Source organism: Letharia lupina, assembly GCF_014066315.1.
Source record: "Letharia lupina isolate WasteWater1 chromosome Unknown contig_5, whole genome shotgun sequence".
NCBI classification, from domain to species: Eukaryota; Fungi; Ascomycota; class Lecanoromycetes; order Lecanorales; family Parmeliaceae; genus Letharia; species Letharia lupina.
In genome coordinates, this window is record NW_023502974.1 from 231,864 (window position 1) to 247,326 (window position 15,463).

General features: G+C 51.8%; 4 protein-coding genes across 4 annotated transcripts; 2 read left to right on the forward strand and 2 right to left on the reverse strand.

Moving 5' to 3' along the window:
- Positions 1–201: 201 nt before the first annotated feature.
- Positions 202–1,875, reverse strand: HO133_008333 (uncharacterized protein; the record flags this gene model as incomplete). The annotated part of the gene is made up of 3 exons (XM_037299200.1): positions 202–303; positions 459–539; positions 598–1,875. 3 exons carry the CDS (start codon positions 1,873–1,875, stop codon positions 202–204), a joined length of 1,461 nt encoding a protein of 486 aa, XP_037155201.1.
- Positions 1,876–2,318: 443 nt separating this feature from the next.
- Positions 2,319–3,977, forward strand: HO133_008334 (uncharacterized protein; the record flags this gene model as incomplete). Its single annotated transcript, XM_037299201.1, has 5 exons — positions 2,319–2,386; positions 2,436–3,495; positions 3,550–3,685; positions 3,739–3,791; positions 3,843–3,977. The coding sequence occupies 5 exons, from the start codon at positions 2,319–2,321 to the stop codon at positions 3,975–3,977; spliced, it is 1,452 nt and encodes a 483-aa protein (XP_037155202.1).
- A 4,992-nt stretch (positions 3,978–8,969) lies between these two features.
- On the forward strand, positions 8,970–10,046 carry HO133_008335 (uncharacterized protein; the record flags this gene model as incomplete). The annotated part of the gene is made up of 4 exons (XM_037299202.1): positions 8,970–9,370; positions 9,437–9,602; positions 9,659–9,897; positions 9,953–10,046. The coding sequence occupies 4 exons, from the start codon at positions 8,970–8,972 to the stop codon at positions 10,044–10,046; spliced, it is 900 nt and encodes a 299-aa protein (XP_037155203.1).
- A 2,092-nt stretch (positions 10,047–12,138) lies between these two features.
- On the reverse strand, positions 12,139–13,427 carry HO133_008336 (uncharacterized protein; the record flags this gene model as incomplete). Its single annotated transcript, XM_037299203.1, has 2 exons — positions 12,139–13,173; positions 13,230–13,427. The coding sequence occupies 2 exons, from the start codon at positions 13,425–13,427 to the stop codon at positions 12,139–12,141; spliced, it is 1,233 nt and encodes a 410-aa protein (XP_037155204.1).
- Between the last annotated feature and the right edge of the window lie 2,036 nt (positions 13,428–15,463).

Below are 15,463 nucleotides of genomic sequence, written 5' to 3' on the forward strand. Positions count from 1 at the left end.
TCTGGGAAAAGATGTTGGATCTGGATGAGTAGATAGATGATCGTGGCGCCCTAGATCATTTGTGGGAGGATGTCGTCCCTGGCCCCAGGCCGCTGGGCGTCTAACGAGTTCGCTATTGAGAGGGTATACCCTAGGTAACACTCTAGCGAATATTCTGGTCGTGAATTTGTGCCGAAATCATGCTCTGGATATCTTCGTGCATTATGTATTTGGTGCAGCGGTTGGTTTGTCGTGTGAATGGTGATGTGAGGATGTAGCAGCGTCGGCTTTCTTCGCTTCTTTCTTATCCTTCTTCTCGCCCTTCTACGTAGATTTTGGAGTCAGCAAAGGCCATTCGAGGCAGAGACTGGAGTTGCAAAACAGGTCTCGGGAGTAGAAGGGTCCTTTTGCTCCCGAGACATGTCATGTAACTCGATTCTACTACCGATTAGGAAGAACTAGCTCCGAAATGTACGAACCTTGTCTTTCTTGATTGCCGCATCGGCCATGAGTTGCTCGAAGGCCATGTAATCACCTTCTTCGTCTGGATCTCGTTGGGCCTGGAGACCGTTAGCTGGGTGCGGCACGTTTAGGATAATATTAGAAAAAAGAGCTTACGTTCTGGTATACTGTGCCAGAGATGACCAGTGCCTGTGCTCGTTCGAGTCTCTTCTCCATCTTGACACTCTTGTCGTTGAGCACCTTGTCGCAGACATCTCTTAGCACGCTCTGGATCTCGAATCTTGACCCTTTCCACGCCGCTGCCAAAATCTTCCCAGTGACCCTCCTCTCGTATTCCGCTTTCTTCTCGTCTGTCCAGTCCTCTCCGCCCTTTTCCTCCATCTTTGCCATCTCCTCCATTGTTAATTGTGCATCGATGGCTGTACTTATTGTACTCCAAGTATCTTTTGCAAGGGTACCTTTATCCTTTAATCTGGAGAAGAAGCCTGATATGCCCAGGAACTTCTGCGACTTGAGGAATGATGTTGCTTTTTGCAAGTAGGTCAGTCCTACAGCGTGTAGTATTTCGAGACCGAATGATTCCATCTTCAGGTTCTCCACCTCCAATCTTGTCTTCTCTGTGAAAGCTTTGGTCACATCGTTACCCTTGTCAGTCTCCGTCCATATACTAATACGGTCGAGCAGCTTTTTGGCAAGTGTGTCGACACGTTCATCTCGTATACGTTTTCGCTCAGCCTCGTAAGCAGCCAGCTCTTCCCTCTGTTCCTTTGACAAGCCCCTCTTTTTCTCTTTACGCCGTAGCTCCTTTTCCTCTGAAGTAAGGCCAGCAGCATCCATGCGGGCATCTTCCTCTGATTTGTCCATTATAGCCTGCTGGCCGATGCGAGGGCGAGGAGTAGGTGTAGAAGTACCAGAAGCTGAAGGAGAAGCGTCGCTGGTGGGAGGATTGAGGTCAGATGTTGGCCTCGGCGGTGACGCTGCTGCTCCTGCAACCCCTATATTTGCAGCTCCTTCCTTTCCCTCTTTTGCTTGCAGCTTGGCATCAGCAGACTCGGCGGCCTCCGCCTCCTCCATCTGCTTTGCCGTGATATCCATTGTCTTCGTGAGATCTTTCATGAGCGAGAGCTCTCCTATTAGATCTACAAAAGCTTCTCCTCCAAAGATCATACCAAAGAACTCCGCAGGGTCTTCGAAGCCACCCCCGGGTACGGCCTCTTCCTTGCCAAACTTGTCATATCGCTGCCGTAAGTCTTGATTGCTGAGAACTTGGTAAGCCTCACCAATAGCTTGAAAGCGGGCATGTGCAGTCTCGTCGCCAGGATTCTTATCGGGATGTGTAGTTATGGCAAGCTTTCGGTAGGCCTTCTTGATTTCTAGTTCTGATGCTTTTGGAGGAACCCCAAGCGCATCGTAGTATGTCGTGTCTACCACCATAACGCCGGTGGACTTTTGAGATACTGTAGGGCCAAGGCTATGGCCACCGCTCGAAGGCAGATACCGGGTGTGTGTAGGTCACAGACGCTTTATTCTTCAGCCAGAATATTGGGAAAGCTGGTGATCAGTTTTCAATTAAATGGCTCGTCATATCGCTGCCTCAAAACGAAAAGATGTCGGCACTACCCGCTGCTTAGCGCGTCAACACCAAATACGTAGTGCAAATCTTATTATAAAGGACCTTCGATTTCGACTTTTTGCGGAGAAGGCATTGGTCCATTGGCGCGCTTCCTTATGTTCAGTCTTCCACTCTTTCTTCAACACACATATACCATGCACCAGGAAGGTTAATAAACCCTCCAAGTCCCTTCTTCTTAATAACCCATCATTGGCCTGCGCCACTTCCAAACGCTCTCTATCCCTACCACTGCTCTGGAGTCAACATGGTAAAATCAACCGACGTTCTCTACTATGCTGTACATGTCGGAGAGCTAAGAAACATCATTCAATGGTAAGTCAGTAATTGAGTATCCAAGGCGTTAAATCTTATGAATTGATAGGCAAACATGGCATCAACCGGTTCACGAGCGAAAGCCGGAACAGGAGGCGCCATCATTGGCAATCTGCTTCGAATTCCTCGACCAGACTAGCCGCAGCTTCAGTGCTGTCATCCAAGAGCTACACCCCGAACTCCTCGTGCCTATCGCTCTCTTCTATCTCATTCTCCGAGGACTCGATACCATTGAGGATGATATGACCATTTCTCCTGACGAAAAGACCCCATTGCTGAGGGAATTCCACAACTACACGGAAAAGGAAGGTTGGAACTACCATGGTTGCGATCGAAAGGAGAAGGATAGGGAGCTGCTTGTGCAATTTCAAAACGTGACCGAGGAGTTCAGAAAAGTGAAGCCAGCGTACCGCGAGATCATCAAGGATATCACGCTCAAGATGGGAAATGGTATGGCCGACTTCTGTCACAATGCGGAGCATGATGTCAACTGTGTGAACACAATCAAGGACTATGACCTCTACTGCTACTACGTCGCGGGTCTTGTGGGCAATGGTCTCACTCGTCTGTTCGTCGAGAGTGGTTTGGCCAATCCGGTATTGCTAGAACGCCCCCAACTCCAGGAGTCAATGGGTCTCTTTTTGCAAAAGACAAACATCATTCGTGATATCAAAGAGGATTCGGACGAGAAGAGACGGTTCTGGCCTAAGGAAATCTGGTCAAAATACGTGGACAAGTTCGAGGATCTTTGCAAGCCAGAGAACAGGGAAGCAGCTCTCAACTGTAGCTCAGAGATGGTCCTCGACTCCCTCAGCCATGCCGACCAATCCCTTTTCTACCTCGCCGGTCTCAAGGAACAGTCCGTCTTCAACTTCGCAGCCATACCACAATCAATGGCAATCGCGACACTGGAACTCGTATTCCGAAATCCAAAGATGTTCGAGAAGAATATCAAAATCACAAAAGGTGAGGCTTGTCGCATCATGATGCAATCGACGCAGAATTTGAAATTGGTCTGCGAGGTCTTCCGGGAATTCACGAGGAAGATCCACAAGAAGAATACACCAAGAGATCCCAACTTCCTCAAGATTAGTATCGCGTGTGGCAAGGCAAGTGTCCTTTCATGATCTCTGAAGCGACAGTTATGTTAATCGCGCGAACAGATTGAGCAATTCATCGAAACGATCTACCCTTCGCAAGACCCCAAGTCGATCATGCAAGAGCCAGCGGCCCCAATAGACCCAACATCAAAGGAAGGCAAGGACAAGGCGGCGGCAGCTGAGGCCAAATCGGATCTTGGTAAATACCACAACTGAATGTCTTTTGGTAAAGGAATCGCTAATTCCTTGCAGTCTTCATGCTCATAGCCATTTTCGGCACGCTCTTCTCCATATCATGCCTCATGGTATGTTCTGCTTCTTCCCATGTCTCTTCCTCAAATTGACAAGAGAGCCAGCTTGGGATTGCGTACGCCTTTGGCGCCCGCTTCGACGTGGCCTTCTCTGAACTCACACAAGGCAAGCTCAGCAAGCCAACAGATGCCGGCGCCGCACAATCGATCATACACAAGTACGACCATGGAGAACTCTAGCATCTTTACACCTCGTCCAGCATCTTCTTCTATTATGTCCTCCTTCATTATAAGTCTAATATGCAGCATTGCCACCTCAGCATCCGCAGGCCCGTGAAATCTTGCGTCAAACATGGTTCTTGTATAAAGGAGCGAGCGGGGATGAACCCCATGTACAGTACATAAAATATACGAAGCTTTCAACGCAAAATCTGGGTAGCATTCTATAGCACGGATGTCAAATTGCAACTCAGTCCACCATCTATGGCTGCTGTTGTGCCGAAGATGTGCTTACAGCAATCCGATGCCCAAGTCAGTGATGACACCGCGAGATACTATCTTCATTGGCCAGCAAAGCTGGCATGGCTTGCTGTCAGCATCACATCCACTTACACACTCGATCCGTCTCTTGATTCTGTATTCAGGCCGTCGGGAAAATGCCTCAGGCCGTCTGTACCACTGCGAGGTATTTCGCATCGCCAAGGTTACTCAACGTTAGAGAAAAATGTCGTTGTCATAATATCCATCTGACCCGCATGTCGTTGCTGATTCGACCAGTCGCTGATAAATGCAAACCAGCAATCATTCTGTCCCAGAGGATCTTTTTACTTGAACGAGCGCCGGTGGTCCTAGCATTCAGTCCCAATCTTCTATTCATCGGTTATCATCTAGCAAAGATCCAATCATCATGTACTCCCTCCACCTCTTCACACTCTCCGCCTTCCTCTTCGCCCTGGCCGCTCAACCAGCTCCACACCCAGCCCCAGCTCCGAACCCCTCCTCCCCCAACTTCCTCCCCAGGCTACGGAACCCTGACCACCAAAGCCCTGATATCACCCGCGCCACAATCAAAACCCCACCCATCAAGCTCTCCTCCCCCTCACTCCTCCTCCTCCAACACCCCCCCCCCCGGCACCCACGCCGCCAACACCACTCCCAACCCCATCAACCACTCCTCCCCACTCCCAACACCACTCCCAACCCCAACCTCTCCATCCCCCACTCCGCCCCCGAAACCCCATACCCCAGCTGCTCAAACCCCTATCCCCACCCCCCCCACCCCTCCCTCCCTCCCTCCCCACAACCTCTCACCTCACCACCAGAAACCCAACCAACAGCCGCGCCAGCCAGCCATCCAACACGGGCCCCCGTAGCGAAATCCGTGTCGCCGATCCCTCGTCCGAAACTCAAACGGGGGCCCGGCGCGCTCGAGCACATACGTAGGTGCCGTTTTTCCGGCCGGGGGGGCGGTGTCGAGGGAGGAGCGTTTTGGATACGGAGCGGCGGGGGAGGAGGAGGAGGAGGAGGAGGAGGAGGAGGAGGAGGAGGAGGAGGAGGGAGGGAGGGAGGAGGAGGAGGAGGAGGAGGAGGAGGAGGAGGAGGAGGAGGAAACGGGGTGGATGTGCGGGAAGGAGGCTGGGGAGGGGGGAGGGGGGAGGGGGGGGCGGTGGGTTGGTGATGAGGGTGGATTTTGGGAGGGGGGGGGGGTTTGCGGCTGGCTGGCTGGGGCGGGGGCAGGGGGTGGAGGGTGCGGATCTGTCCTTTTTGGGGGGGGGGAGATCGGAGCGCTGAGGCGGTTTGAGTTGGGGGGGGGGCTGAGGTGTCGGAGCTTCGTGTCGTGACTGGGGGGTTGGGTAGTGTGGATGGAAGAAAGACTAGCTAGATGGAGGGTTGATGGATCGGAGTGAGTTTTTCGCGAATGGATGCTTTGAACGTGGTGCCGATTGAGTCATTCATAGCTACCAACCCAGGTCCTCAGGCAACTTCGAGGCCCACTCCCGCCGAGCCCGCTGGAAAACGACGCAGAGCACCCGATGTATTTGTCGAAGTAGTTAGTTGGTTGGTTGGTTGGGTGAGGGTGTTTTGAGGGTGAAAAGGGGTTGTGTCGCACTCGTCACTCTTTGCGTGGCGATTGTCGCTGCGTGGGATGGGTGCGTGGGGATGGTCTGGATCTGTAAGCATTGCTTTCCTCGTATGGAGGGAGGACTTCGTGAGACAGGCGTCGAAGTGCCGGGGGTAGCGGACTGCTGATGGTGTACTCGAATGCCACACGATGGATAATTGGACCTGGGGTTCGTTCATCGAGACTTGTTACACCTTGATTCCGGAACGACACCTCTGGGGTAGATGTCTGTTCGGACCTTGGGGGAAAACAAATGAGATCAGGTCCACGGGTGTCATTACCGATGAACAGTTTGGTCCTTCTTCTGGCGGTCTGTGAGCTAACGATGAATCTCCATCGTAGTAGATACAGGTAGGTGTAGAAGGCGTCGGAGACCAGGGATGTATGCTCAAAAAGGCTTACGAAGGAGAGCAGCGTTGGAGATTAGGAATCCATCGAGAATCGATAACTCAGAGCTTCATAGGCACTGGATATTGTGCGCACATGGAGACGCGCTTCGTTGTGACTGCAATCGTCCTGTGGCCTAAATGCGTAATGTGAAGACCCAGCCAGCTTCAATCACTCTTCGCAGTCAGATGGACTTCTCCGGTAGAAGGATAGACTGGTCGAAACAAGATAATCAGATCGACGTGAAGGCCAATGGCGTTGTCGAATCCCCCACCATCGGGACTAATTATGATTATCTTGCAGGATAGGAAGAACATAGTTGCAGCCTGTCATCTGTCAAACAGGCTTCCCGTGGGAACGCTATGAGAAGATTGACACTAGTAGCGGCTATGTGTTCCAATAATTGACAGCAGCAGAGCACTTGCAGCTGATTGCAGCATAACTGCACGAATGCCTTTTGACATGAGTACCAGGCCACGCCCACATCAATCTAAGGCAATAAGAAAGTCAGATGAGGCGATGAGAGGCACAAAGCCACGATGATCCGAGCAGATTGAGGATCCTTGAGATAGCCGTTGGAATGCTGAGGCTCCCAACGGATACCAGACTGCTGGGTCATGCACCTAAAGAGTCGTGCATAACGTAGCTCCTGCATCATTGTGATGTTGTGCGCCTTGCCTTCAGTATAGCTTACCATCAAGGGCCAGCGAATCATGTATAGCTCTATGGAAAATAGCCTCCATTCACCATGCGTCTCCTCTGCGTTCACGGTTTTCTGCAAGCGAGTGGAGAAAAGAAGTGAGGGTGAGTGGGATATCACATGTTTCGTATGGTTGCAACGCTGACAGATGTGATTGTTGAGACGAGACCGTCACCATCTGGATTCTTTCTTCTTGGTGCGGCACCACACCCGTCAGGTAGATGGAGATACAGAACGACTTTGGGTGTATTCCTCTATGGCAGTGTTCAATTCATGACTCACCTGCAAGATGAACGTATGCTTCATAGAACAACAGAGCTAGACAAGCACCGCCTGTACAAGTAGCCGACTGGGTGAAGAGTCGCTTCTTCACTTGTACCTATAGGCTATTTGGACCGTTTCTGAGGAGCGCGCTAAGATGGAACGCAGCACAAGATCGCCATGGCTTGATAGCCAAACAGCGGGCTCTGCTATGGGTCTCAAAACCCAAGAAATTGGACGAAAGCACAGTGAAGAGCCTTGCTCCTGTCGACCCATTGTGTCTTTAGAAAGATGGGTTTGCCCAAGAACTGAGTCGTAATTCCCGAGTTGGTGCTCCTGGGACCCAGATTTCAGCACATCGGGACATGCATACCACTAAGTTCTTGGGCCAGAAAACATCCCGCAATTCCCTCACATATGACGGTGCTGCTTTGTTCCTCACCCCTCTCCTCGTCATTTAGTCATTTCATCAATCTCGCTGTTTTGGTTGCAATGAAGGATGTCCGCCAAGCAGTGGAAGATTCTACCTTGGCGTCAAGGCTGATGATCGGTATGCTCGGCACAGCTTTGGCATGGATAATGGATGCATGCTCAAGTGAAAGTTCAGCCCGCGATTGTAACCTCGTCTTCCGCGAGCTTCGAAAGCGTCCGATTGGGGACAATAGGCGCGGGCACGTGCATGATAAAGGGAAATTGTGGAAAGTGATGAGGGTTTAAAAGCTCTTTCTTTATGCATTTACAGCATGAGAGTCCGGAGTGACTGCAGCAACTTGCAAGGCTTGAAAATGAATTTCTTGCGCCAAGCCGGAGAAAGGATAGACCAGTCTTTTCGGCAGTGGAGAAGTGGGGAAGGGTTAGAGATTAAACAGAATACGGGATGACGCCAACTAAGTCCATCCTTGGCGTCACCTAATTTCCGGGTATCTTTCCAGGGGCCCCAGATTTCACTCCACATCATTCATGGCAAAGGACAAATGTCGAGCATGACGACGGCGTGAATCTCCTTTTGAAAGAAAATGCATCTACCTACTCGTATACTACCTATGCACTGATGGATAGCTCGATGCAGCTTCTCTGAGCTAGGTAGTCTCAGGTCTTATCGGAACGGAGTAATGGATGGGTGACCGCATGACGTTGACCAACAAGGTTATTGGACGTGGATTCAAAGCATGTTCATTGGAGGAAGTTATTTGATACTGCACTTGGCTAACGTTAAGTTGATTGATGGTTCGTCGGGTTCGCGGCTGGCAGTTCGAATGGAGTCTAGACCCCACCCGTTCCCCCCATGCTTCCTCGTACTTCAAAGTACTTTATGCTGTAAGCCCGTAAGCTTGCAAGCTTGCAAGATGCTGCGCACCATCAGCCAAAGTGATTGAGGACTAAGCTAATTAATGAATGCATCTATTGAATCTAATGAATCTAATGAAATAATCAATGAGATAAAGCCAAGCAAACCTCCGTTGCTCCGCAGTCTCCCTCATCTCTCTCCACATAATCGCCTCCTGCACCTACCCGTCTCACCGTTTCAACACTGTCCTCCTTGCAACTTGGCACACAGTACACCATATCCTGCGTCAACATTGCCCCTTCCACTCGGAGGAAATATACTCGCGATTCGGGGGTCTCGGAGATTGAGAATACTATATAATTCTCCTCCCCGTTATATAAGTAACACTGTTGAAGCCAAGCTATTGATTCCTCCAACCGACCCTACCTGCATTTTCATAGCCCGTGGTCTCTTGAAGATCTTCTTTCCATCACAATGGCCGCCCACCCCAACACCGACTTCACCGGAAACGCCCCCGACAGCTACAACAAGGAAACCAACGGCAGCGGCGCTATCAATCGCGAGATGACCCACGAGGAACATCAAACCGCCAAAGCTGCCGCTCGCTTCGGCTACGGTCCTCTCGCTCATGTCAACACTGCCAGTGGCGAACAGCGCCTGCCCGCCTTCGGAGGAGAGTTCCAACCGGGTCTCTACAGGCAGGTCAAGGACCGTGGTATCGCCAATCCCGCGCCCCTGGGCCTGTGCGCCTTCGCCTTGACCACCTTCGTCTTGGGCTTGATCAACATGGGGACCAGGGGCTTGAGTGCTCCCAATCTGGTCGTCGGTCTTGCCTTTGGATACGGAGGCTTGGTGCAATTGCTGGCCGGCATGTGGTATGTCCTTCATCCTTCACTCCCAAGCCCAAACGTCCAACGACGACGCTGACCGTCGTCGCGCAGGGAAATGGCCGTTGGAAACACCTTTGGTGCCACTGCGCTCTCGTCGTACGGCGGTTTCTGGCTCTCATTCGCCGTCATCCTCACCCCCGGCGGCTTCGACATCCAGGCTCAACTCATGGCTGCCAGTCCCAACGCTTTCGCCGACGAATTCGGTCTTTACCTGATGGTCCGTCATCTTTGTCCCCGGTCCGTCTTTCCGGTATCTGCTTACCATATCTCCAGGGCTGGTTCATCTTCACGACCCTGCTACTGTTCTGCACCTTGCGCTCGACAGTCGCCTTCTTCTCGCTCTTCTTCTCTCTGGACATGGCATTCATGCTCCTCGGTATCGGCTACCTCCATCGTGACGCCACGGGTGCGCCAAACCCACCTATCCTCAAGGCCGGCGGCTTTTTCGCGCTGCTCGCGGCATTCTTGGCTTGGTATAACGCTCTGGCTGGTATTGCAGACGACTCGAACAGGTAAGCCTGCTCCGCTATCTACTTCACAGCGGAACACAAGCTGACATTGCTCCAGCTTCTTCATCGTCCCCGTAGCACATTTCCCCTGGTCCGTCAAGGCGATGCAAGAGAAGGGCAAATTAGACGCAGAAGGCAACAAGATGGCCTAGAATACTTTTGGGGACTATGCGTGGTGCTCTGCGGGCGGAATCGATATACCACTTTAATGATGCTTGTTGCTGGATCGAGATTGAAGGCAACATACCGGGAGTTGGTTGCGCTGCCCGGTTGTATCTATCCATTTTGCCAGGGCATTTATAGGAAAGCAGCATTTTCGGAAAACCCTCGGGATGAGGTTCCAACTTGGACTCCAAGCGCAGCGGTGGTAGATGTTCTCGCTGAAGTGCAACAGTCAGCCTCCTCGGAAACATCCCCCCCCCCCTCCCGGGTCTCCCAACAGCCATAGACACCCGCCTTCTTCACGCGTCTCATTCATCTTCCAGCTGTTGCAGACACCTAACCTTTTCGCCACGGCTTCCTCGTCCCCTTGTTCTAGCCATCCGTCCCTCTCTCTTTCTCTCCTTCTCCTTCTCTCCTCTCCATCTCTCCTCTCCTTCTCTCCTTCTCTCCTTCTCTCCTTCTCTCCTTCTCTCCTTCTCCCCCTCTCTCCTTCTCTCCTTCTCTCCTTCTCTCCGCTTCCCCCCTCCTCCCCCTCCTATCTCCCCATCTCCCCTTCTCTCCTCCTCTTCTCTCCTCCTCCCCTCCTCCCCCTCCCATCTCCTCATCTCCCCTTCTCTCCTCTCCCTCCCACCAACCCATCTCTCCCCTCCTCCCCTCCTCTCCCCCCTCCTCCCCCCTCCCCCCCTCCCTCCCCACACCCCCCACATCCCAAAACGCCACAACCCCGCCACCCCCCCCCCAAACCCCCTCATTCGTCCCATCAAGCACCCACCCACCCACTCACATCCGCATCATCATCAGCATCAGCAACACCACCCACCACCCACTCACTCACCCACTCACCCACCCACCCACCCACCCACAAAAAACCAAACAAACGCCGCACTCCCAGACCCCACCCAACATCCAACAGCCAACAGCCAGCCAACAGCCAGCCACGGACACCAGCCCAACGCGCCACACACCCCGTGACGTTTCCGACTACCGTGTCCTCCGACCACGAGCCGCGGAATCCTGCCGCCGTCGACGGGAGAGCGGGGAGTGTGGATGGTTGGGTTTGGGTTTGGGTTTGAGGGGTCTATCGTATCTGTGTGTGGGAATGGCAGGGGATGGCAGGGAATGGCAAGGCAGGGCAGGGAAGGGCAGGGAATGGCAGGGAATGGCAGGGAATGGCGACGAATTATGTATTCGCTGAGGTCGTGCTCGATGTTGAGGGATTGGAGGGAGGGAGGGAGGGAGGGAGGGAAGGGGGGATGTTCTTGTTTGTTTAGGAGGGATGCAAGTTCATGGGGCGATGGCATCTTGGGTTCAAAGAGGAGGAGGAGGAGGAGGAGGAGGCGATGTCTCTTACAGAAGCAATGGGAGGAGACGACAGGGGTTTGATTCATTTCGTTTCCATTATTAGAGAGAGTGTGTGTGTGTAGCTGAGGCACCACGGGAGCCATTCCTAATATACAAGCGATTGGAATCGACGTGGGCGCGAGCTCTATCGGGTATCTCCTCCTCCCTCTCTCCTCCCCACGAGCTAAAGCGAAAAGGCCAAAGACAGCGTAAGACAGACCCTCGCGGGTACTGGTGCTGTTGGGCGGTAAAGAAGGTTTGCATGCTGTTGCTGCTGGATGTACGTCCCTTCCCTCATATCCTGACGGCCTTGGATCAAATTATCCAAGCCTGCTGAACAATTTCCCGGGACCCCTAGGCTCTTCCCTCGATGAGCATGAGCTGGTGCTGCAATGTATGATCGCTTTTGATATGATCCGCCAGTGATGGCCTTCCGTTTCATGTACCGCGAACAAGACGATGAGCTAAGGCCGATGGAGAAAACTATAACGTGACATAACCGATGCTGGACTGGACGCTATCAATGCTAAACTGACAATGTGGCTAATGCGAAAATGATGGTGGGTATGGTACAAAGTAGATGCTGTGAGATGCGATGACCTAGCATTCACAAGCCGCAGAGTCTGGCCGAGGAGATCCACGGTGGATGCAATGGTCGGTCAGCTATGGTTAATAAAAAGGCCAGAACATCTGCGAAGATGATTCGATTGAAGGGGAGGTCGGCTTGTAGAACATATAAGCCTAATACATCGGAGCCATCTGACTGATTGGTGGCAGCGAGAATGGCACTGCTTGTTGCTGGAATCGCGGCAGGCTTCCAGGGGTTGGCGGACGACGTATGCCTCCCAGACCGGGATTTTGATTGGTCTTAAATGGATTTTGATTGACGTTGAAGTACTCCTCGTGTGTTGGGGTAATTGGAGGCGTGGGGCATCCATTGTTGATGCCGGGAACAAGTTGTGATGGCTTCGTCGGCGTGACGGGCATTACGTTGTGTGGGAAATTTCCAAAATTCTCAGAGCACTTCTCCGATGGCGGGGTAGGTGGAGCATTAGCAGAGCATCTGCCGATCGAGACTTGCCTAGCTAGGACGTCCTCTAGAATGATGGATACTCGCGAAAGATGAGCCGCCTGATACTTAGTACGCAAGACCTTGGAGGGTCGAAGTAGTTGCTTGGACAGAGTGAACAAGGTATCAGAGTCATATTTCGCGACCCATTCAGTACTTAAAGCTTGGGGGCGGCTGAGGATGCACCGTGCCAAAGCCAATGAAGAACGAGCCATGTCGGATGGGCGCTTGGAGACGAACTCCTTCTGAAACATGGCGATTTCTGAGATATAGCATGCCATGTGCTCCACTTCTGGATCGTAAGCCACGTTCTCAAGCGCCAATTGGAGGAAGCTGTCAATCGTAGGATGGCCAATGATCCAGTCAAGAGTCTGCAGCACATGCCATTCCATCTGAGTGAACATGTCGTCTTCGTAGAGTCCACAACACATTTGCTTGAGCTCTTTGATGGTGGGCACGCGGTCTTTTCGGTCACCGTACTTCGCAGCTATGAGCAATGCCGAACATCCCACCAGCTGGTAATGCTTCTTGTATACAACTCGGCGAGAACAATATCGGTCAAGTAGGTTGATGGTCAAGAAGAGAGTCTCTGATAGCAGGCCGAACGATGTGTGAGCTTCAATCAAGAAGTCAACGAGGTATGGACGCATGAACCATTTGATCTCTGTCTGGATGTCGATTGAGGCAACATCTGGCAACGTCTTGCCCTGAACATGAGTGTCAGCATGAATGTAACCAATTATCGAGCTTCGAGGCGCTTGACCTCCATCGTTTCCATGTGCTGCAGAACATCGTCTCGATATTCACAGCTTATCAGTTGAGATAGATCCTCGGCAATGGCAAGCTGTGTTTGCCATTTCTGGCGCCTATCGCGTTCCCTCAGCTCTTCTCGGAACCTCTTTTCCTGGTCTTCATGAGACTCCACAAAGTAGCTGTCACATTGATTGCGGTAGTAGGCCATGATGGACGGTTGATGATTGCTTCCTGCAATAGTTCAAAACAATGATATCTTTTCTGGTTCAGACGCTTTAAACACTAACAATAAAAAGGGAGTGACTTGGGTGAGATTATTGATCAAGGATCGTAATTAGTTGGAACGAAGATAAGGAGTGACTTGAGGTTGCCCTGTTTGTCAAGTGGCCAGCAATAGTAGATATAACGGAGTCCTGGGCTCTAGGCTCAAAATGTTAGCCCTTGGAACAGAGCACGAGGGACAGGTTTTACAGGGACAGGGAGCGTCGTCAAATCAAAAGCGAGTACGATGACCAGCCATCGAATCAGAGGGATTGCCTTGTTGCTTACCTAGACGGATTGGGATTAAACCAGGGCTCAAATCCCTTGCAATCTTGTCAAGTATTTCCGCGATTTTCTGGAATGACTTGGGCGGATTGCCTCTACAGAGTCGGTAGAGGACGAGCTAACGTCTCCACTAACGGATTGGGTATGAGGTCGTAATGCCGAGAATGTGGACTTGGGACCCTGGAATTAGTAGTGTCAGCACAAGCTTCTGAGGAACAATTGTAGCTGACATGCCTCGAGTGCGGGGTTAACTCGGAGCCTCTAGAGTAGGCGACGGCAGGGTAAGGAAGAGGGACCCCGTTTCAACGAAAGTTTCAATGCAGTGTCTCTATGATAAAGAGAAAATAGTCAGCAATTTAGTATCATGTGTTGTGATCGCAGGCAAAAATGCAAGAAATCTAACATAATCACGACGCGAGCAAAGGTACGCGTAATGGTCGCGTATTTTGTAAGATTGACTTCATGATGGGAAACAAGCTCTCTATATCTTTTTCGAAGAGTTGTAAAACGATGCTGAGCGATTGGAGAAAATTGGCTGGATTCCAAACGGGGAAATCCGCTAGGACTGAGGGCGAGTATTGACTTGCACCCATGACCACGCGAGGACAGAGAGCTGTGGGAGGGACATCCAGGATGGGATGAAGTGTAGGAGGGATGGGTCTTGAAGACTGGTTGAAGCCTGTAGTAAAGTCGCCGCAGGCTGCATCCAATGATGTCCGGCTTGCGTTCTGACGGTAGCCAATTGTCCGGTTGGAACCAGACCAACACATTCCGCATAAAGTGACCTTGTAGAAGAGGAATGGCGTTTACTGTGACGTCCCCTGACCTCCTTGTACTGGGCCAACGAGGAATGCACGAGGGAAAAAACCATGTACCTTACCATTCACTTCCAACTGACCATATGTACTACTCCGAAGTATTGTGTGACAATCAATTCGTCTGCGGCTGAGTTCCGTAGTGAATTGCGGTACAAGGACGACGGTTGGCGAGCTCGGCAGACGATGCTGGTCTTTGGAGGGAGTGGAGGATAGATGAAGTCGTGACAACCGTGGCCAGGTGACGATGATGAGGACGGATGACAAGAGGAAACGAGGGAAACGAGGAATTGATGACTTGCTGCCGTGGGTGAAAGAGGGTGTCGAGGTTGAAGACGTGAGGACTCTACACCCGCACGGCAGTAGGGAATTGGAGTCGAAAGCCGCCCAGAATTATTTCTGATGCATCTGACGAACTCCACGCCCACTCTGAGCCTCTGTATGACTGGCAGAGGAGAGTCCGAGGGCAATGAGGGGGAGAAGGGGAGGTAGAGGGTGTGGTGAGGTAGAGAAGAAGCACTGCTCTCCACAGGATGAGGAGAGAAGTTTGAAGGCTGGCACAAGTTAAGATTCAAGATTTCGTTGCTTCGGGCTTGAGCTGCAGGGGTACTGCATGGGGCTTAGTGCCCTAGAGCGGCCTGAACGTTTGAGCCTATGAGTGCTTCAGAGTGCCTGGTTACTGATACTGGTTAAGTGGTTATCAACCCTTACAGGTTGGCCTGGCGTCGAATCCCTGAGTCGCGCGTGTCTAGCTAGGTACTTGGTTTAACTCCGTTCCTGTTCCATACGCTCTTTTTCATCTCTGTTATTTCAAGAAGCAGGAGTACCGTGGCTCTGTGGTTTCATCACCAGTCCGCAATCTCGAACACTTTTTCTTCCTGAG